This window comes from Protopterus annectens, chromosome 3.part1 (assembly GCF_019279795.1).
Source record: "Protopterus annectens isolate FY-2018-M chromosome 3.part1, PAN1.0, whole genome shotgun sequence".
Taxonomy (NCBI): domain Eukaryota; kingdom Metazoa; phylum Chordata; order Ceratodontiformes; family Protopteridae; genus Protopterus; species Protopterus annectens.
Window position 1 is genome coordinate 723,394,515 of NC_056732.1, and position 23,883 is coordinate 723,418,397.

The 23,883-nt window shown below is 40.5% G+C and overlaps 1 protein-coding gene across 2 annotated transcripts in view; it reads left to right on the plus strand.

Moving 5' to 3' along the window:
- Positions 1–23,883, plus strand: part of LOC122798272 (Y+L amino acid transporter 2-like) — a 711,221-nt gene that overhangs the window by 116,061 nt on the left and 571,277 nt on the right. For both annotated transcript variants that reach the window (XM_044067079.1, XM_044067078.1), the window contains exon 2: positions 14,210–14,335. In XM_044067079.1, coding sequence (XP_043923014.1) covers positions 14,210–14,335 — 126 coding nt within the window. The remainder of the gene's footprint in view (positions 1–14,209; positions 14,336–23,883) is intronic.

Below are 23,883 nucleotides of genomic sequence, written 5' to 3' on the forward strand. Positions count from 1 at the left end.
GCTCAGACTTATCTTTTCTTTGTCTTCCAGGGATCATGGCACACTGTAGAAATCCTAGCTATAGTAGTGCTGAAGATGAGATTCTTACCAGCTGTATGATTCAGCATTACAGCCTACTGTTCTCCAGAACCAGCCAAGACCAGCAGGAGCGTACTGCAATGTTGCAAGATGTTGTCCGGAGGGTAAACGAGGTAGGCCTGCATAACCGGACATATGAGTAGGTACGCCACCACTGCAGTGATCTACTTAGACATGTTTGTCAGCATGCTTCTGATGTACGGAGACAACAGCTTGCACAGGTGGTGGGGTTAACATCCATCCCCCCTCACCAGAATGGAGGAGCTGCTCCTGAGCCTGGTGGCACCTGCCCAACAACAACAGCAGCAGGCATTTACCATGATGGAGGTTGGAGCCACCCAGCAAGAACACATGGAGCATGCAGGTAACATGGCATATCTGTAGACTACTGTTACCTCTATTGGTAGATCATGCATATGTGAGATGTGTACTGTGTTCCCAATGTCTCTGTTTATGGGTTCCATGATAATTTGCTCCATAGCTTTGCAGACCAGGCTGAGTAGGCCTATAGGGCAATAGTTTCCAGGTTCTGTTGTGGCACCATCTTTGTGGAGCTGGATGACTGTTGCTGTATGCCATTCTTTGGGTACATAGCCTGTGGTAAGGTTGAGTCTGGACAGTGAATGCAGGTGAGGGTGTAGTTGCTTTTGGGGCTGGTGTAAGATGCAGCATGGGACACCATCCAGTCCTATTGATACTGTGTTCTTAGCTTTGGAGAGGGCTGTTTTTACCTGCATGTCTATGAAGTCTGGGGCTCTGCATTCTTCTGGGATGGACACAGGCCCTTTTGGGGGTGGGGGGTGAAGTTTGCAATGATCTTGTCCACCGGGATGTGGGCAATGTCAGTTGGTTCAGTGTATTTTTTGCCATTTTGCAGTAGCTGACAGCATATTTGAGAGTTGCCACCTAAATGTTTGGTATAGCTAGTGAAGGCTTTGTGGTTGTTATTCTTAGATTCCTTGGCAATTTGTCTTTAGAAACTGGCCTTGGATTATTTTATGAGTGATCATTGTTTCTTCCTAATAATGATCAGTGATGCCTTTCCTTTTGTGAAGTTTGCTCTATCATGTGTTAGTTTCCTCCTTCTGTTGTATAGCTTATTTATGGGCAACGACCACCAGATTGGTTTCTTCTTTTTGGAGGAGTGCGTCTTGGTTTTATTTGGGATGTCTCAATCCATGCATCACTGTAGATGTTCATAGAATGCACTTGTAAATGTTTCTGCAGATTGCATAGCATTATCCTATAGCAAGGGGGCTTTGGAACTTTCCACTTTGGTCTTGAAGTGTGTAGTTTGCTTTTGAAAATTTCTTCACAGTGGTTTCCTTGACTGGGGGGGGGATGTGGATGTCCAGTGTGATTACTTTATGGTCTGATATTACCAGTGAGGGGTTTATCTCTGGTGTGGAACACTGGTACCCCATGTTGGTGATGATCAGGTCCAGTATGTTGTCACCTCTAGTGGGCATGGTGACCAGCTGTTCCAGGGCGTTTGAGTTTTTAAACTCTAGGAAGCATTGGGCAAAGGACGTTATACACGACTAATTCTCCCAGTCAATGTTTGGGTAGTTGTAATCTCCTCATATAATGTTGTTTGGTAGGACCTTTATATTTTCCAGTGTTCTCAGGAATACTGAGTGAGGTTCCTGAGACAAGGTAGGTGATCTGAAGCAGGCTACAATATGATTGATAAGCAGCTTTGCCCAATGTTAGTTGCATTTGCATGGTCTCCAAGGCCTCATGCTGTGCCACTAACCTGAAGGTGTGGGTATCCGTAAGATAAATGGATACACCTCTTCCTTTTGTATTTCACTCTGGGTTTTGGGGCTGAAGATCAGAGGGATTGTGAGTGTTTTACGTGGAGCATGTCCAACAGCTCTGTGTTTGACATAGCAGATCACCTCTGAGTAGGCGATATGCGAGAGAGTACAGCTGGAGCATTTTGAGACTGTCTGTGTATGGCATGCATTTCAGGTTGCTAATCCTCTTTGTGACGTATTTCTGCAGGCTTTCCAGTTGTTGTAGATGTCTTGTGAGGTACATAGCAAAAAGGGCGTTGTACTCTATTATGGATCTAGTGAGTGATGAGTAGAGGGGAACAATGTCCTCATCCATTCTACATGAGACACCTTTTGTGATGAGGTGTGCCACGTAGAAGAATTTCATGACTACTGTGGGGATGTGATTATCATAGGTGTGTCCACTGTCCACCTGTTAACCAAGGTCTCTTATCACACTTTCAGTGTTAAGTAGATTACCGCCTATGTTGTAGTTCATGGCTACAGAGTTTTTACCAAAGGGGATGACAATGCACTTTTTGGCACTGAGCTTGAGGCCATGGCTTTGACACCAGGCATGTGTCTCAGTGAGGCCCTTTTGTAGGATGTCCACATCTTTAGTAGTTTCAATTATGGCTCCTAGTTTTCAGTCATCTGGAAACTTCATTAGCCAGAGACCTTCCATGTTAACGTTTACTTCAGGGAAGTAGATACCAAACAGGACAGGACCCAGGACTGAACCCTGTGGTACTGCACTCATCACTGGTCCAAAGTCGTACTTGGAGTCTGCTACTTTCACAGTGTGTGTTCTGTCAGTGAGCCAATTGGCAACCCATCTTGCGACATAGTGATTTATACCTGGTTTAGTGAGTTTATCTATAATTCCAGAGTGGGGAATGGAGTGGGGGATGGTGTTGAAAGCCATGGCAAGATCTACATAGGCTGTGTGAACCACTTTACCCTTGTTTACAGTTCTGGTGACTGCTTCAATGACGTCTATCAGGTTTAGGATACATGATATGCCTTTTACAAATGCAACATGGTTGTGGTCCAGAGACTGGAGATTACCAATGTCTTTTTTTTATAAGTTATACAATGATACATTTCATGGCCTTGCAGAGCAGGCTCATCAGGATAATGAGGTGCTAGTTCCTAGGGTCCATGGTGGCTTCCCCCTTGTGTAGTGGGATAACCGTTGCTGTGCGCCATTCAGCAGGCACAAAGCCTGAGGTGAGGCTATGACTGAACATGGTACATAGGTATGTGCCTGTTCATTCTGTAGTTTGTGTAGAACACAGCCTGGGATGTTATCTGGTCCCATGGGTGCTGTGTTCCTGACTTTGGAGAGTGTTTTTTACCTGTGCAGTCGTGATGACAGCAACTTTGCAGTCTTCCGTTATAGAGATGTGTCTTTCATGGGTGAGAGGGGGGTAAAGCTAGCACTGATCCTATCTGCCAGGATGTTGGCAATATCAGTTGGGTCTGTATATTTAGTACCATTGTGCTTTAACTCAGAGCAGATCTGAGTGTTGCCATTGAGATTCTTGACATATCTATATAGAATCAGTGTAGATTTTTTTCATAACTAGCTTTGGAAGATTTTATCAGGGATCACAGCTTTTTACTGATGACGATGGAGCTCCTCCACTCATGGAATTTTACCCTCTTTTGCAACAGTTTGTTCCTTCTGTTGTGCAGTTTGTTTATAGCAGGGGAACACCAGACTGGCTTCCTTTTCTTTGAGGTTAGCATCTTGGTTCTGTTCGGGATAGCATGATGCATGCAGTCATGTAAGTGCTTATAAAGTGCAATTGTGAAGGATTCAGTAGTTATAACTGTATTGTCCATTTGCATAGGTGTCCTGCAGTTCAGCACTTCTGTCTTAAGAAGCATGAAGTTAGCTTTGGAGACATTTCTTAACATGGTTTCCTTAATGGGGGTGTGGGTCCAGAATGTGGATATGTAGGGTATTTAGCTTATGATCAGATGGGACCAATGAGGCGCTGACTTCAGGTGTGGAACACCGGTCATGCAGGACAAACCAAACCCTGTAACCAACACACATAACCACAAAGTGAGCTAAATGCTACTCATTGCCAGAAGTCTCAGCCTGCAGATGCACACACTCGAGGCACTTCTCATTATGGAGAATATTCATAAGAATATTCATATTTGTGCAGTAACAGAAACCAAGTTCAAGGCTCCAGACAGCACACCAGCACTACCAGGATACTACTTATTCCATACTTTCCAGCATCAGAACCTGAATTGTAGCACATAGGGTGAGGATGTATCCATATTCATCAAGGATACCTACACCTCTCTCTACATGCTCTCTACAGGATATGTACCCATAGAATATTGCACAGCAACATTCTTCACACTCCACAGGGGTGGGGCCACAAAAACCCTTTGGCATTCATGCTCTGAGCCTGACGAGTGTTTTCTGCAAGGCAATGGAGCCAATCATAATGAAAGTCAACAATACAGAAATTGGGAACCTTCACACAGTTGAGCACACCCAGTTTGGCTTCGTCAAATGCAGACCACGCCTCCCGAACTGGGAGGGTTTCTTTGACAGTTACCCAAGCTACAGATTGAAATGAGCTCAACACAGCCTACCTATACCTCGCTAAGGCCTTTGACACCATTCCCCAGTCAGGTATCATAGATGAAATCACCAACCTGGCCATGAATCCATACATCACAAGATGGATTGCAAACTGGCTCACAGATAGATCCCACACATTAAAAGTTGCTGGCTACATGTCAAACTCTACATCGGTAACAACTGGTGCCCCCCAGGGTTCAGTCCTGGGGTCCCTCCTGTTTGGTATAGACTTCTCAAATGTACATGCCAACACAGGAGGGTTGACTAAGTTTCTGGAACTGTAAAGTGTTTGCCATAATAGATTCCCCGGAAAACAGACATATTCTCCAGAAGGGACTCTGAGACAGATGTGTGGTGTCAGAATCATGGCCTCAAGCTCACTGTGGAGGAATGCATAGTGATCCTCTTTGTTGAAAACAAAATACCCACAAACTACCCACATAGGTGTTATCTCCTTAAAAATGACAAGGTGATAAGGGATCTGGGGACACCAGTAGATAGTCATCTTTCCTTTCCCAACCATGTTGCCAAAGTGATTGGGAGATCCTATGTGGCTCACCTAATCAACAAAGGGTTTGCATCAGGATCCAAAGAGGTAGTGTTGGCACTCTATTCTTACATCATCAGACCCATCATTGAGTACAGTGCACCATTTTGGATGTACTCGACTTAGCATATCCAACAGCTGTAGAGACCACATAGGTACCTCACCAAGAGGATTACTGGCCTCAAACAGTTGTGTTATACAACACAACTGGTAAAACTAAATCTGTTCTTCGTTTCGTACCGCCTACTCAGAGGAACACTCTGCCTAACATACAGAGCCATGTCTAACACATAACTGTTGAACATGCTCCATCTACAGATAACAACATTGATTCACCCTACACATTCCAGGGATATGAACCTCATCACAACAATGAATACAACATGCTGGTGGGATAGAGTACCATTCCAGACACTTGCCTTACTGTGGAACAGAGTCCCAATGTACATCAGACAGAACCCCTCGCTGACTCACTTCAATTGGAACCTTGATGAGTGGATTGGAAACAGACAATTCATGCCAGGCATCACATCAGCAGCCCCACTAAAAAGGGCTTAGGGTACTAACTATTAGAACTAGGCCTTGGGAGACTACCCAATGGTGTAGTGAAAACTGCACAACGTGCATAGGCTGATATATGCCTTCGTGGAGATAGGTTCATAGGTATGCAGCAGACTGTGACAGGTACATGTCTACAGATAGTAGATGTGTACTTCATTGTACAGTCATTTTGTACAGCAGGCACGTGGGCCACATACACTGTAATGCTTACAGATACTTGTGGCTGTTATGTACAGTGGGAGAGATGTGCACCTCATGTCTTTCGTACCATTGGGATGTGTACTGGGTGGGACAGTCCTGCATGGCTCCCTGTCATGGTCACCCTCTTACACACATCTCTGCCCATCCACCTTTGGCTTATATATATATATATATATATATATATATATATATATATATATATATATATATAGGTACATAGGTAGGAGGTAGGTAATAGGCTATCTGCTTGAAGACATATCTTAGTATGGCCAGAGTGTGCAGCTATCGCCACCCATGGAGTTAGTTCCCTAGGCCTTTGTGTAGTAGAGCTGATGAAGTGATCCATGGTGTGACAGTTCAGTTTCACATACACTCATCAAGGCTTCTCTGGAAGAGTGTCAGTGAGGGACCCGGCTTAATGTTGGTTGGGAGCCTGTTCCAAAGCAAGGGAAGTCTGTGAGTTAGTAATATATTCCTCCAACATGTTCTATTTAATGTTGTGGTGATGATATCCCTAGAGCATGTGGTACAGTGAGCTTGGGTTTACTTCACATAGCGCATGTACATCAGTTCTGCATTGGACATGGACCTGTCTGTTGGGCAGAGCTGATCTGAGTAGACAGTATGCAACAGAGTGCAGACTGAGTTAAATTCAGTCTTGTTGCATGGGGCAACTGTTTGAGGCCAGTAATCCTCTTGTTGAAGTACTTCAGTGGTCTTTCCAGCTGCTGAAGGTGCCTAGTCAGATTCATCGCAAGTATGTTATGGTACTCTCTGACTGGTCTGACTGATGAGTAGAGGGAACCTCCTTTGACCTACATGCAAAGACCTTGGCAGTTTGTGGGAACACACAGCATGATTTTCTAACCACTTTGTGAATGTGTTTCTGGAAGCAGAGATGACTATCCACATGTGTCCATAGATCCCTTATTATCACCTCCATATTTAGGGTGTTGGCACCTATGTGGTATTTGTATGACTGTAGCTCGAGACCATAATTTTGACACCACATCTGTCTGACCGAGACCCTTTTTAAGGATGTCTCTGTTGTCCCAAACCGATTATGACAACTTTTTTTGCAGTCATTCACAAACTTTGCTAAACATAGCCCTTGTATGTTTGACTGTATTTCTGAAAAGTATACACCAGACAGGAGGGGTCCCAGGACTGAGCCATGGGGGACAGCAGTTGCTACCAGCTTGAACAGGAGACCACAATTCTTACCTTGTGGGATCTATCTGTGCCCCAGTTGGCAATCCATCAGATGACCTACATATTTATGCACAGGTTGCTGATTTTGTGGATATGACGTGTCTGGGATGTTGGAAAAGGGCTTTTCAAGGTCTTTGTGGGGCGTGTGTAGCTCATTTCATTGATGTATGTCCTGGGTGACTGCCTTGAAAACAGTTTAGCAGGTTTGGGAACCATGATCCGCCCCTGACCAAACCAAAATGGGTAGGGTTGGGTGTTTGTAGGCTCCCAATAGCTCTGTTTATGAGTTCTATCATGATGGACTCCATGGCCATGCAGATCAGGCTTAATAGGCTTATAAGACAGTAGTTCCCATGGTCTGTTGTGCACCAACACTTGTGGAGTGTGCCAAACGTTGCTGTAACCCATTCAACAGTTTCATATCCTGTACAGAGGGTGAGTCTCAACAGACTGTTCAGGTGCAGGGTCTGTTTGTTTTGGAGATCACATATGACACAGCTAGGGAAACCATGTCATCCCATAGACGCTGTGTTTTTAGGTTTGGAAAGAGCTGTTTAACCATTGTATGTGTGATTTATGGGTTTTCACAATCTCCAGGTATGATAATGGGCCCTTTTGTCAGTGAAAGGGAGGTAAATATGTATGAACCTGTCTGACAAGATGTTGGCAATGTCAGTCATGTACATGTATTCATTTACAGTTTGCACTGACTCAGAACATATATGAGTTTACATTGATATTTATGACGTAGCGAAAGAAAGCTTCATGGTTCTCTATGGACTCTTTGACAACATTTTTGCCAGAACATGGATTGGATAATGTTAGGAGTGCTCATTGTTTATTGATGATACTGATTGGAGATTTATTGATCTTCTTTGAATTTTCACTTTCTTTGAACAACTTAAGTATTTGTAGTACATAGTTTGATTATGACAGGAGTCCAATGTATTATATGGGTCTGTTTTCATATAACTGTGTGCGCAAGGCAGGATTGGTGAATAGTGACAAGTTTCTGGGGTAAGAACTGCAACTGTCAGATATGTGTGTGTCCCACTGCTGTACTCAGACATGGCCTAAGTGTGTGAGCATGCCCAGTATGACCTTTCAGTATGTTGCTGACTGACATTTGCTAAATTTAAGTGTGTGAGCATGCCCAGTATAGACATATATACTATGTGTGTGAAAAATCAAGTTGTTTTTTTACTTCTGGGCTCACCTTTGTGTTGTACATCGACAGGAAGCACGCTGTGGCTACAGGGCTTCCATGAGTCACTTTGCATAGACTTATCAACATTTCTACATACAGGGGGGACAGCTATAATTTGTACATTTCTACCTGGGGGGCACACCTGATTGTTACTCTGGGTGTACATAGGATGAGGGGTTCACCTGACACTTATACACATTTGCTAGGCCTGCACTGCTATGTCAGGTACTCCATTTCAGTCTGTACTGTTGCCTATTGTACTGGCTTGAGGTATAATACTGTACTACAGATCTTAGCTTCCAATTTCACGTATATTAGTTTGTGACCTCATAGCCTACCCAACCCACATCACACTGCCTAGCCTGATGTTATCTGTCTGCATAGGCCTGGGGGAAGTTACTCATATGCCTCTTCAGAGGGCATGATACAGCATTTGTTTGTGTTTGCGTTAGTCTACAATTGTCCTGTGTCTGTGCCAGTGAAATGCTGTCATGGCTTAGTGGTTCAGTGCTGTGACTATAGTGCACAGTATCCTGAGTTTGAGCCCTGTCACTGCTTTTTAATTTCCTACTGGGCAGACCAGACTGCTTAAGGAACAGTAAAGCAGATGTGAGCGTGTTTACCTGACTTTGCTCAACTTTGCCCGACCTTGCCTGACTTTGCCCAACATTGCTCAACGTTGCCCGACGTTGCGCTAGTTAGCGCAGTGTGCAGCTCCGCTCAGTTGTGTTTAAATATGCTAAATAGTGGTAAAATGTACTTAGCACTGCTTTATATTGCTTAAAATAGGGCAATCATGCCTCAGGTGGTGCTGCAGGGCTGCCTATGTCTGATGCACATAGTACACCCCCTATACATGTTTGAAAACAGGTAGTGTCAAGTTAGGCATCCCTTTTATTGTATGTGCGAGTCAGAGAGAGGTGTAATTTCCAGTGTTCCTACTGAGTCAGTGTATGTGCTATGTATTGCCTCTTGGCCAAGGCGTACTAGGCACACCTCCTTCTGCCTACTGGGGCAGGCTCAGGCTGTTCATCCTCCGAGTCACGCTGTGCCTGTGCATGCCTTGGCAGTGGTGGGGGGCTGTTTGGCCCTGCCCCATGCTGTTCCTGCTGCAGCTGTTGTGTAGCATGGCACATACCATGACAATTTGGGTACATGTAGTTGGTGAGTACTGCAAGGCTCCACCAGATGTGTCCAGGCAGCAGAACCGTGACTTGAGCATCCCAAACACATGCTCAATAATGTTTCTTGTTTGTGCATGTACCTCATTATGGGGTTCTTGTTTGGGTGTGTGTGCATTTCTGATGGGTGTCAATAGCCATGGCTCCAGTGCGTATCCAGCATCCCCCACTAGGTGACCATCAGGGATGTCCCCATTGGCAAATCTCTGCTACAGCTGTGTCAGATGTCAGATGTGGGAATCGTGATAGCTTCCCGGGGCAGCCAGCACACACATTCATTATTATGCCCTGGGCATCGCACACGACCTGGCAGTTGATTGAGAAAAAGCCCTTGCGGTTGATGTAGACCCTACCCCGCTCACCAGGTGGTGCTTTGATGTGTATGTTCATGCAGTCTATTGCACCCACTACCTCAGGGTATTCTGCTATTTGGTGGAAAAGATGCATATTGCTGCCAGTGCCTCACGGGAATTGGGGAAATATACGTGGTCACCGACATGTGCTGACATAGCATCCAGGAACTGGTGCAGTTCCCTGGATGCTGATGCCTGTGAAACCCCCATCATATCACCAGTTGGTCTCTGGAAGGTACCTGTAGCTAGTATTCGTAGGCCAACACATACCTTGGTATCCACTGGGATGGGTTCCCCTCTGTTGGTTCTGTGTGTGAGGCATGGCCGGCACAGCTCAACAATTTGCTGCAGGAGGTCTCTGTCCACTCTATAGTGCTCCACTATCTCCAGCTCATGTAGCCCCTAGTAGGTTACCCTGGGTCTGTACACTGTTCTCCGTCTCCTCACTGTGCGTTTCTCAGCAGCATTCACAACATCACCACACTCAGCATCTTGCACATGTTGGTTTATGATAGCAATAGCAGCCCCTAACATTTTGTCTGTCTTAAGCTTTTTAAGTTTTCACTCTTTGTATACTGCAGTGTTGCAGAGTTCTTGGGAAAAAACAGGGTAGACTGCTGTTTGCAGAGTTTAAAGTGCTGGCCTGGGCTGGGCTAGTCTTCTGCCTATGTAATTGGCTGATTCTGATATATTTCACTTGGCAGCTCTGCTAGTTCTCCTTGGTTAACTTCCTACTACTGCTTTTCCTTCCTTTTACGTTTCTGTTTCCACAAGGGGCAGTGCCGCGCAAACAAGCACACAAGCGCGCACACAGTGTAAGCATGTTTGCAAGAAATTTCAGCTATATCCATGGCATACACCTTTGGTTTCTGGTTTTCAGCTAGGACAACTGTAGACACGTCTCTTGCAATCCAAACACAAGCCACTGTGTTCCAATAAGCTTACAGTCTTTCAGACATACCCCATCATGATGTCACCTATCTTCTACTCTACTACTCCCCTACTCCTATTCCTACACATACTCTAGGGACATGGCTCACATGCCGGGGAAAATTGGGAGTCACTATCCTTATCCTCATCCTCATTTGCATAGGATTGCCTACATTATGCTTGGTTACATTTCTCACACTGAGCTTCCCCCCTTAGCAACCACTACTCAGTGGCCATGTAGTTTTCAGCCTGCCATTCACCTGCATGGCAGAACAAGCTTTTTAGTGAAAATGCCCATTTTTGGCTATTTTTCAATTTTTTTCATTTTATTTAACGCGCCACACGTTTGAGCGTCCCTGCGCTACGCTTAAACATCGGAGATCGGGGGAAAAATGGATTTTTAAGGATTTACAGCATTTGCAAATGCCAATGGCCTTATATTTGGCCATGGGCATGCTTCCTCAGCTAGATGCATCCTTTATTTGGAGCTGTCATAGCTCCGTTTAGCTATTTGCAGAACGGTACTCCGTTACCAATGGAGTACATTTCTGCAAATAACACTACTCTTACACGGACAGGTTAGTGTTTCCTGGATCGCAAATTTACCTCATTTGCATAGCTTTCAGCAGCAGATGAGGTAATTTGCATACCATAACACTGTCCGTGCAAGAGTAGCTTTAAAAGCTCTCATGCACGCCCCTGCCGGCTGTTGCTGGATCGCTCAGCAGACATATTGGCTGTCTGCCGTCTTACACTAATCTTAGACTCTGTGCAAGCCTTCGTAAATCTGGCCCACTGTGTGTGCGACAGATCGGGAGACTGAGACTGATGTGTGAGTGAATGTATGTAAGAATGAGGAAGTGACTGTCTCTGAGAGAGATTGGGAGAGATTGAGAGCGATGTGTGAGTGAATACAGGTATGACTGAGGAAGTGACTGTGTGAGTGATCGGGAGAGAGTGAGAGCAATGTGCGAGTGAATGCAGGTATGAATGAGGATGTGACTGTGTGTGTGAGATCGCAATAGAGTGAGAACAATGTGTGAGTGAATGCATGTAAGAATGAGGAAGCAACTGTGGGTCTGAGATTGGGATAGTGAGAACAATGTGTGAGTGAATGCATGTAAGAATGAGGAAATGACTGTGTGTGTGAGCCCGGGAGAGTGAAAGTGATGCGTGAGTGAATGCATGCAAGAATTAGGAAGTGACTGTGTGTGTGAGATCAGGAGCGTGAGAGTGATGTGTTAGTGAATGCGTGCATAAATGCAAAAAGTCTGTGTGTGCGTGTGGGTGTGCATGTGGGACTGTGCGTGTGTGTCTCTGTGTGTGTGTGAGAGAGAGAGAGAGTGGGAGAGAGAGAGAGAGTGAAGAGTAAAAGTGATCCCTGGCAGCAGCAATGAGGTTTGTGTACCAGTCCACCACAACAGCCTCTCGCAAAATAAATCTGGACACGTACTTCTCAACCTCTTAGATCAAGAAATCTGGACAAAGCCAAAAATAATGAGATGACAAAGGCCCAAAAATAGGGACAGCTTGAAGTACTGCTCTTACAAATTTAGAAAGTAGAAAGTAGATAGAAATACAGGTTTTGTATTAGTGTGAAGTATGAAACTCAACTATCTGTCATTATTTTCTGACCTCAAACATCAGTGATCTGCCAGTGATTTGCCAAAAAAACAGCAATTTTATGAGAAACAGACCAAAATATGAGGCAAAAATCTAGATATTCTTCAAAAATCTGTACAGTTGAGAGGTATGTTTGACAGAGCCAAATAATAGGGACAGATTTTAAATATTGTGCTTATAAACTTAGTCAATAAGGGTGCCATTAGGTTACATATCTCTCAACCATAGTAGATCAATGTTATGCTGGTAAACAGAATGTACACTTTTTTTTTTGTTAATTATTGCCAATTTTCTTTTTTATTGTACTTCGGAATGGGTCTTGGCAGAAAATGGACTTCTAGTCCTGGGCCTCCCTGTTAAATAAGTATCAAATAAATAAATAAATATTATGCACTTTATTATGAGTGAGCGATGGCCAGTCCATGGAAAATTGCCTTGCATGAAACCGGTCCTTGGTGCAAAAAAGGTTGGAGACCACTGCTTTAGACCACACCATTCAAAACCGTATATGCTGTGTTGGGTAAAATCTGACTTTAACCCCCCACATACACACAACAGAAAACATGCATACTGTTCATTTGACATAATCATTGCTTGGCTCTTTTTTATGCTGTTGGATTCCTGCTAATTTGCATATTCATTGACATTTGTCCATCTGGGTTTGGCTTGTTGCCACTGATAATACGTTGAATACATTATATGTAACATTTAAGTATATTTCATTTTTAGGCTTGCTTGAGTGTGTTTTCCCTGCTGGAAGTACAGCCCTCACTGTTTGAAAACCACTGGTGTAGAGGGGAGCCACAAACTCCGCATTAATGGTTGTTTTGGGAGTTTGGTCACTTAGTGCAGTAGGCTGTAAACTACTAATAGTCTTTCTTAAATTGGATTTCATTTTTTCTTCAGTTGCCCATTATGTGATTCTTGAGTCAGCAGCTTAACTACATTAGTGCCCGCAGGTTACCGCTGATAAGATGCATTTTATCCCTAGTAGGTTTTAATTGGTTAACTATTAAAAACAGATCCATCTACAACCCCTTTTTTCATTTTTACATATGAATCAGGCTGTCATGGCAACAGTTACAATCAACTAGAGCCAAGGTTCACACTGCCCGGTGGCTAGCCATGCCATGGCTGTTCTTCTATACCACACACTCGCCCACACAGCAACTAGAGAACATTCTTCCTTGCTTAAGTAGGCCTTCATTTGCTGTTGCAGTCATGCACATGCACTGTTTTCCACATTTCACACGTTTTTGGCCTCTCAAGTGGCAGAAATTTCTGCTTAATTTTTTAATTCTCCTAAAACTGTATACTGCTTCCCCTTGTGTTTTGAAGGTTAAGACAGGAAGAGCTCAGGGGCTTTCTTTATTGGGACAGAGTTTTTACCCCTTATTTCCAGTATGCTTCAATTGTAGTTAATCTGGCATGGGTTATTTCCCATTGCAGAGGGACATGGGGTGGAGTTTTCTTGCCATTAGGAAATGCAAAAGCAGGATGTTTGCATTACACTATGATTTTACTTGGAATTTTAAAAATTGTACATTATTTTTATTCCATATATGTCCAGTGATTCAAGGCACCATGTGTCATAGTGCCTTGCAAATGCTTGGATTAACTCATTAGAAAGAGTTTAGAAGTTTTCTGAACACTTGTCTTTATTAAAAGTTGTTTGTTTGAATATTCTGACTGGCATTGCTTTTTAAATATATAAGTGGTATATTTGAAAATGTCCAGTTATTCTAGAAAATGTCTTGGTATTATTTTGTACAAAGAAGACCACAGAAGTGCTGGATAACTGTTCTATTTTGTTCTGTTACAGAGTGGCAAGGCTTCATTTGTTAGAGGGGCTGCATAATCATTTGATGAGTGAACAGTATAGAAGATAGAAATTTTTGAGTAGTAAATATTTTTTTTGTACCTGTAGGTCTCTTAACTGCTGTCAATTGTGGCAACGTGAAATGGGGTAATACAATGCAGGTGGCATCTACTGTCGCCAAAGTGCTTGCATTAATTGTCATCATCATAGCTGGAATGGTAAAACTATGCCAAGGTAAGTTCTGTAGTAGTATGGCATCTGTGTGATTGCAGTGAGTAAATTTTTCATTGGGAATGGGGGGGGGGGGCAGAGGACAAAGCCTTGTAGGATCAGTCAGAATTGATAACACACAAACATAACAATTCACAAAGACCCACAAAACCTAACATCCCATGCTATCCGTACACCAAAAAGACCTTCAAACTCGCTCTTAATAGCTCACCTCAACATCCATAGCATTAACAACAAAATTACCCATCTACATTCACTCTTAGAAGTGCATAGATTTGATATCCTCTGTATTATAGAAACATGGCTAAAGCCTACAACTCAAGACCAAGAAATTACCCCTCCTGAATATAACATCCTGAGATGTGACTGCAAAACAAAAAAAGGAGGAGCAGCCATTCTGTATAAATCAGAACTTCAGGCCTCATCCTTTAATGTGTTCCTTCCCCTAGATACTAATGCAGAAACCCTTACAGCTAAACTTCAAATCAACAACTCAAAATCTATCTACATAATGTGTGCCTATCTTCCCCCAGAAATAATATCAATACTCTTGAAAACATCCTTAGCTGCCTTACTGCTCATCTACCTCAGGAAGCCATTGTCCTAGGTGATTTTAATATAGACCGGGCTACCTGTAGCTCCCCAAATCCTATCTCCCACAAAAATCTATACGGTTTTTCCCAAATAATTACCTCCCCTACTAGAATCCATAAACCAAGTGGTAAAGAAACTACCCTAGACTGGATCCTTATAAACAGCCATCCTAATACATATAAATCAGGTACCCTTCCAGATGATATGAGTGACCATGTTCTAACTTATACAATTAAACAAAAAACTCATAGCCCCAATGATAATTACAAAACCTCTCGCTCTAAAAAACATTTTCATCCAGGCAGCTTCCAAAATGAACTCAAAGCATGTGACTGGTCCCCACTGCATCATCTTCAACTAGATGAAGCAGTCACCTACTTTAATACTAGATTCCTACAGATCCTAGATTACCATGCCCCCTCTCACTCCAACCGAGTAAGACCCAAAATTGCCCCATGGCTCACAAAACAAACCAGACAAAAGATCCTCCTTCGAAATAAAATCTGGGCCAAATGGAGAGCCTCTAAAAGCCCAACAGACCACCTTCACTTTAAACAACTACGTAATGCAACCAAAAAAGCCATTCTACTAGACAAAAAAAAAACTTTTACCTGCTCCTCCAACAAACCCATCAGCAAAAACCACAAAAGTTCTGGTCAAGCATTAACAAATTACTTCAACCAGGACACTCTAAAACTCCTGCCCCAACAGGTATCCCCTATACTAACTCTAAACAAGTTGCTGATGCCATCAACAACTACTTCACTGATGCCATTCAAACTCTAGCTAATACATTACCTCCTATTAGCACAAGCCCATCTAATACTACAAATAGCCCAGTCCCTACCTTCCATTTACAACCAGTACCTACATCCCTCATTTGCACCCTCCTACAAAAACTTAAACCAGGCACCCCTTCTGCTGACTGTCTTCCAGCAGAATACCTGCAGATTGCTGCCACAGCCATTGCCTATCCCATTTCCATCCTTATTAATAGGACAATTACAGAAAGCACAATCCCATCCATATGGAAAGTCTCCCATATAATTCCTCTACATAAAGGCGGTGCACCTACTGAACTTTCTAACTTTCGATCAATTGCCTTACTCTCTCTCCAATAGCTAAAATAATGGAAAAATGTATACACCGACAATTGCTACACCACCTCCTCCAAAATAATCTACTTGCTAACTGCTAGCATGGTTTCAGGCCTCACCATAGCACTATTACTACTGCCCTCCTATCCTTTTCTGACTCTATAAACAAACATCGTAATAACAACTCTCTTTCCTCTGCACTATTTATTGACCTTTCAAAAGCATTTGACATGGTTAACCATCACCTACTTATGGACAAACTAAAAGCCCTATCACTTGACCCACAATCATTACTCTGGTTTAAATCCTATTTGGAAAACAGGTACCAAGCAGTGCTGTGGGACAATAATCTTTCTACACCCCTCTCTGTCAACATTGGAGTACCTCAAGGCTCTATTTTAGACCCTCTTCTCTTTTCACTTTTTATTAATGATCTAAATGCCAAAATTTCCCAAGCCACCTGCATACAATATGCAGATGATTCTACTTTAATATGCACAGCAATGTCCCCAACCTCTCTCCAGACTCTCACCTAAACAGTATTTAATATTGTTGAAAATTGGTTCATGCAATATTGCCTCCTACTGAACCCCAAAAGCAAAATTACTGCTTTTTGCTCCTACCCAAAAGTCACCACAAATTCACTTCACAGTAACTTCCAACAATGGAACTAGCATATCCCCTGATACTTCAACTCGTCTCCTGGGTATTACTATTGACCACAACCTTAACTTTGATGATCACATTAATACTACCATAAAATCTGTCAACAGAAAACTTGGCTCTCTTTATAGAATCAAGCCCTTCCTTACGCCATTAGCTAGAACCACTATTGCCCAGACCCATCTTATCTCTACCCTACTATATGCTTCAGCCATATATACCAATCTATCCAAAAACAACCTTAACAAACTTGCAGCCAGCTACAATAACATAGCTAGATTTGCCACTGGCGCCCCTTTTAGAACCCACCACTGCCACAACCTTAAACAATTGGGATGGTTAGAACTGCAGAAGCAACTTCAATGTCAACAACTTACTATGACCTAAAAAATCCTTCACCACCCTAATAATATCCCAATCCTCTCTAGCCTTATTACTCCATACAAAAATCTAGCAACACTACGCACAACCAATAAACTTCTAGTCTCAACTACTAAACCTAAAAACAGAGCTGGGGACTCACTTTTCTCTAATACAGTGGGGAAAAGCTGGAACCAGCTTCCAAGTGAACTTTTGACTCTTTCTTCTACACTGCTTTTCAAAAAACGTCTTAAAGAATACCTTAAAACACATTGGCTTTGTCCCTGCTCTAACCCTGACTAATACTTCTCTCCCCAATCATGCTCTCCTCATACTTTGCTAACCTTTTGTACATGGATGCTGACCTGAACTAACCAGTTATTTAACATCCCACTAGTATCTAACAAGTTTCCCTTTTTACTACTTTATAAGAATCTTTATATTACCTTTACAAAAAAAAAATAAAATAAAAAAAAGGACTTGGTATAAGTTTTTCCTTATTTAGAATCTCAACAATGTTCTACTATTATCTTACTATTGTATAAATTGCATGTTATGCTGTAAGTTATGTTGTTGCCTATGCTTGGAGCTTTTCTCCCCGGGCCTCTACTGAAAATGGACATGTATCCAGTTAGACTAGCCCGGTCAACAAATGTAAAATAAATAAAATAAATAAAAATAAATAAATAAAATAAATAGTATATTAGTGTTCTCGGAAATGTGATATTTGTATGTTGCTATGATAAAGGGACTTGTATAACTGAATTTAATGTTTTTTCTGAAGAATTTACTAAAATTTTGGAAACCAATTGGTCAATACTCAAGACCAATAAGGAAGTACACGAAGCAGTAGGCAATAGACCCCATTTTACTTACAAGATAGGGACTAACTTTAAAAGAATGTTCGAAAGGGACAGTAATTATGGAAATACTAAAAAGGCTACAAATTCTTGTGGTAGATGTGGACAATGTACCCATATTTACAAAAATGAATCTATAAAATTAAATAATGGTTTGGGTAGTATAGTTCATTTCTGCAAGGGTAATTGTCACACAAAGATGTTAGTTTATTTAGCTATTTGCACACAATGTTTGTCTTTTTATGTAGGGAAAACTGAAAGGGCACTAAAGGATAGGATTTATGAACACATGAATGATATTAGAGTTAAAAAAGATACTAGTGCCCTTTATAAACATTCTTCTGTTTGTAGTTCATTTAAAGGTTTTGAATTTGGTATTATTGACCTGGTGAAAAATGACCATAGTGGGGGTGATTTGAAGAATCTTTTATTATATAGGGAAGTGAGTTGGCAGTTGAGGCTTAAGGCTAATATTTTCCCTGGCTTGAATGAATACATTAGTATCAAAGCCATTTTGGTTGACAGAGCAGGGAAAGTATAAATTAATTTTAATTTTAATAATTTTATCAATTCTATTATTATTTTTGATTATAATTATTTAAAGTAATATAAATATATAAATATATATATAATTAGTTGTTTGCCACAAGCAGTTTTATAAAGTCTACAATTTTATTGTCTATGTATAAAATATTGTTAAAGTTTACACAGAAGTTTTTTAATTGTATTAATATTGTTACTACATCTTTCATTGTGAAAGATTAATTCACTAACCTGGTTTAGATGTCTTTCTAAATAATTTTTCAATTTAATTGTTTGATTAAGACAATTAAGGGTCCTATAAATATAGGAGTGGTGCGATTACTCATTTGTCTGAAGTCTATATTGGTAGACGAAAGCGCTTACCATTTATTGTTGGAATAAAGAATTTTTGTATCATCCTTGGCGACTTGGAACCATCATCTTTTGATTTTAAAGTGATGTATTCTGTCATAGTGACTAAGCTAGTTTGGGCTAAATGGCCTTAATGAAGTAGATTTGTTTTCAAGGTCCTTAATTTGCTGCCCTACTTCCCCATAAATGAGGTAGTGTACTTTTTTAAGCTAATCTTACATATGTTGATGTAGTCTGGCTGTTACTGTAGACTAATGCTAGGTGCAGTAATATTTACATGTCTGACTCATTCATTTTAGGGCCATTTGTCTTATTCCTCACTAGCAGTAGATTTATTTTGAAAGCATGCAAACTGTATATGATCTAAATTGAACACTGTAACCTTTTTGAACGTACCAAACCCAATTCTTTGGTATCCTTAATGAGAGAACAAGAAGATTATGGAATATACAACATGTCAAATCAGCACGCCTAATGTTCTGCAGTGATTCAGAACCAAACTTAAGAATAAGATGTACATTTTTACTAGACGTATGGTGTTGTGGAGGGGAGCAGTGCCCTTGCACTTAATGGAACTAAAACCACACATGGTTACATTCCACATTTTGAGGTGTCAGTCTTCCCCTAAGGTTAGCAAAACAAAAAAGTAACTGGAACCATGAGCAGGATAAACAGTAGTTAATTAAAAAATTCAAAGTCCACAAATTACTTGAAGAGTTATTTTTTTTAAATTAATAGTTGTTTATTCCAAGAGTTAGAAGTGCTTATTCCACAAGTTTAAAATCCACAATGTACGTTATTTTACTTTTACTACTCTTCCCCCTAAGGTAGCACAACTTTGGAGTGCAACATGAGGTGGTGGTGAGGTCTTTCCCTGTTGCACAAATGCACATTGTCCTCATTAGTAGAACGTGCAAGGTGCTTCTTCACAATCCTTTGCATTCTGTCATTTATTTGTCTTCATTTTGTGATGCAGGAAGGCTGATTTTAAAGTAATGTAGAACCTGTTTTGTGATGGGTATATTTAATGGCAAAGCATCTTTTACTCAATAACCATTTTGTGAGCAAGGGTTAATGTTTTGGATGTTCCTTTTGGGCATTCTGATGTGTCATAAGTAAATGTGATAAATCACATGCTGTAACTTTTGCTTAATAGATGTAATTTTAGCATGTTATCTAATGTCCTATTGGGTTTGTATAATGTACTTTTTATGAACTAAGTATTAAGGGATGATTATCCAAAAATAAGACCGTTTAGGCAATTTAAATGCAAAAAAGTATATATTTATATATTTAGGCTGTTTGAATGCAAAAAAAAAAAAAAAACTAAAGCTGCTTGCCTTGAGAATGCTATTAGTCACACAGAAAGCAGTACCAGGGTATCTTCCTTAAAACATTGACTTGTTATGGTGATTCTTTATTTTCCACTACTTGCTGCAAGTTTATTTTCCTTGTTTTCTTTCCAAGGGGTAGATTTGGCCCATTCATTCCATCAGGGCTGGTTTCAGGCTGTCCTTTTAAGTTTTCCTTGATTTCTTTCTTAATAATTTTCAAGTTTCAGCAGTGTTGTGGCTGTGTTTATTTATGGCAGTCTCACTTTCTAGTCTCTCATGAGATTGCATGTGTATCATAGGTTCATAGATTAGTACTAAGCTAACTGCCCTTGTGAGCCATTTTAAGCCTAGCCAATTATCCCTTGTGAGACTCAAACCATGAACCTTGTGTTTGTAAGGCAAACACCTTAACCATTAGGCCACCCTTCCTGTAACCATCATTGTGGGTTAACTATGCAAACTGAGTGTTCATTATAAAACAGAAGGCTAATTTCCTCAGAATTTGCTTGCTTGTAGTGTTATCACTGGTAGCAGAGTTGGTTTCCTGTTATATAACCCCACCTGTTTTGGCAAGAGCAAACCATAAAAAGCTGGGAAAATGAAGTCACAAGGAATCAAATATGGAAGAACGAAAGCATGCACGGAGTTATATTTGTTTGTAAGAAGAGTGAAAAACAGTGCAGTGGAATTCATCAGAGGATTTGAACTTTGATTAAGGCATGTCTAATTACAAGACTTGATGTTGTATTCCTGAATGAGATAAAAAGATCAGCTTTATGAAGCATGCTGTCATTTTGACTGGTTTCTGTGTCAGAATACATGACTGGTTTGAGTACAGGTATAGTCTGATGCACACACATAATACAGTGCTACTTCTGGCAGTGCTTGTTATAAAGCTGATGGATACAAGATGATTATTTTGTGTGAACTCCTTTATTATAAACGGTCACTTAAGATATAGGCAAACATACATTAAAAGAAAACAAACCATATTTGGATTTTTTTCATTTAGTAAATTATGCATCACACATTTTCTTTGTAACTACCATGAATCCAGCATTTCCTAAATTGCTGAATTCCTGCCTTCCCGTAAACCTCACTGCTCATCTTGAACATTATTTTGTATGTATTTTTCCCACAATTTCCATTTATTTCAATGTAATTTACCCCGCCCCTTTTCTAAAGATCGCTCTTCCGGCTGTTTTATCTCTTTTCTAATATTCAGTGCTTCAAATGCAGTTGGTTTAGACTTTGATTTCCATTTTCCAGTAAATGATTTTTGCCAGACAACAGAATTAAATTTAATAGGGCCTTACCATGTATAGACAATTCAGATCCTGTGTCCTAGCTCAAAATAATCTGTTCCTTAGTTACAGCCATTTGCTCACCGAGTATTTCTGACTGAATACTCTGTAGGGAATTTTTTAAATCTGCCAACTCATTACACTCATAAAACATATATTCACAGTTACCTCTTTCTTCCTCATCAAGCCTCCAACATTTGCTTTCTACCTGAGGAAAACTTCTTTGAAGTCTGCCTGGGATATACAAATAACTATACAAACACTTCCAAGCAAAGATCCTAAATCTTCTGGACTTTGTTACATACTTGGGAGCCATACATGTGTCCTCCCCTTGTTCTTTTGTGAATTGCTTTTTCTCAGGGACTAAAAATAGTATCTTGCTATCTATATCCGTAAGCAAGAGCTTCCAGTTTCTCAGTTTTTGTATTATCTTTGTGTAGTCTTACTACTTATTCTTAGCTCTCATAACAGAAGCCATTTTAATCCATACTCCTAAATACTACTTCTGATATTTCATATATCCTCTTAATTAACCTTATTGTATCAGGGAATATAAATGCTTTCATTGCCCTACTTATGAAATCCCAGCTTACTCTGTTGAATGGTTTCTCTGCATCAAGCCCTCCCATAAACAGTGGTATTTTCTTACCTTCTGCTTCTCTCTGCATCATCATTGTTCTATTCATGTCAAACATTTGCTTCCCCTTCACAAAAGCACATTGATCCACTGTCAGTTTTGGCAGCACCTTTGCCTTTCTTTTAGCTACTGTAGACACAATCACTTTATAATCATGGTTTAAAATTGAAATGGGTTTATATGAAGATAGGTCTGATGGGCTGTAACCATCTTTAGACAATAGAGCCACCACAGCTTTCTTCTAGGATGTTAGTACTTCTCTTCCTTTTAAAATTCTGGAAGACAATTCTTCTAGAGCTTTATCACTTTCTTCCATCTGATTTCCATAGTAATACTATCTGTTTAAGGAGACTTTCTTGAAGACTGACATTTTTTTTATCTCCTCTCCTCCTATTTTAACTGTCAATTGTTGTTCCTCATCTATCTCTAACTTTGGCATAATTAAGACATCCAAAATATTTCCATTTATGCTTTTTCTTTATTTCCACATTTCTCTGTTTTATACAAATTTTCATATAATTTCTGGAATATCTCCAATACCTGTAGAGGTTCTCTGGTTATTTTTCTTGTTATATGCTCCCCTAAGTTTAGCAATAATTATTTCTCCTTTCTATTGCATAGGTTGTTGTGCTAAAAGTTTTTGTGCTCTGTAGTTATAAAAATAGTTGCTTAGCAGTAATCTTTCTAAACAAATCATATTTTCCGGATACTCCCTTATTCTCTGTTTAGCACCCTGCATTTGCAGCTCTTCTTGTTCTGTGAGAATCCCCGTATTCTGCAATACTTTAGGCTTTGTCAGCCCCTCTGAGTTATTCCTTTTACTTATTAACCATATATTTTTTCTATTTATTTTGACCTTAGTAATAAACTTCATTTTCATTTTATCCCATTCAATAACAATAACTTCTGAAGATATTTTTATCTTCCCTAATCACGCTCAAATAATATCCATTACCCATTTCTTAAATTGTACTCTTTTAACTGGTAGGTAAGAAAGTGCCAGTGTCTCATTTTTACTTCATTATTCTGCTTTATCTTACTTTTTGTGTGTGTGTGACCTGAAATAGTTATTGGATGTGTGCCAAAGCTTTCAATTAAGTGCACGTTTTTGCAAAATATAATTTCCTTGCAGTCTAGCCCAGTTATTGTACCTTGTGGAATATGCAAATTCTCTCCAAGTCCCTACTACACAACTCATGTCTTTCATAACAAACATTTTCATAAATTTCTTCAGAAATCTACCATGTTTTATTATATTTTCTCTTCTAGATCCCCTGATACATCCTCTCTATTGCAAATCAAACTCCCGTCCCCAACTGTAAGTAATGTTCCCTGTTGAAAGCTGATTATTTTTCCCAATTTTTTTTTGTAGCTCCCTAAAACAGTTTTTGGTGGAATATTAAATATATGCCAGCATAATATCACTGCCTTGCCAATAGCCTCTTACTACCACAAATCTACCATTATTGTCTTTTATTTCCTCTTCTATCGGTATTAGAATCCCTCTAGCAGTTAGTATAATTATACCCCTTTTACTTTGTCCCTGATATTCTGCTGAATATCCATTTTAAAATCCTTTTTGTCAAATTCCCAAACACATTCTTCCAAACATGTAGCCTGCCACATAGCTGTTTTCACTCTGCATTTCTTATAATTCAGTCGTCTTTCCTTTTTGTCCAAACCTGTAAGGCCATTTACATTTTAGGATAATATTGATAGCATAGCCATTATGCTATAAAACTATTGTTCCCAGCTATTCTACATGACAGTTTTTGTTAATGTGTATTTCTAACTTTTGTGTTGCACAC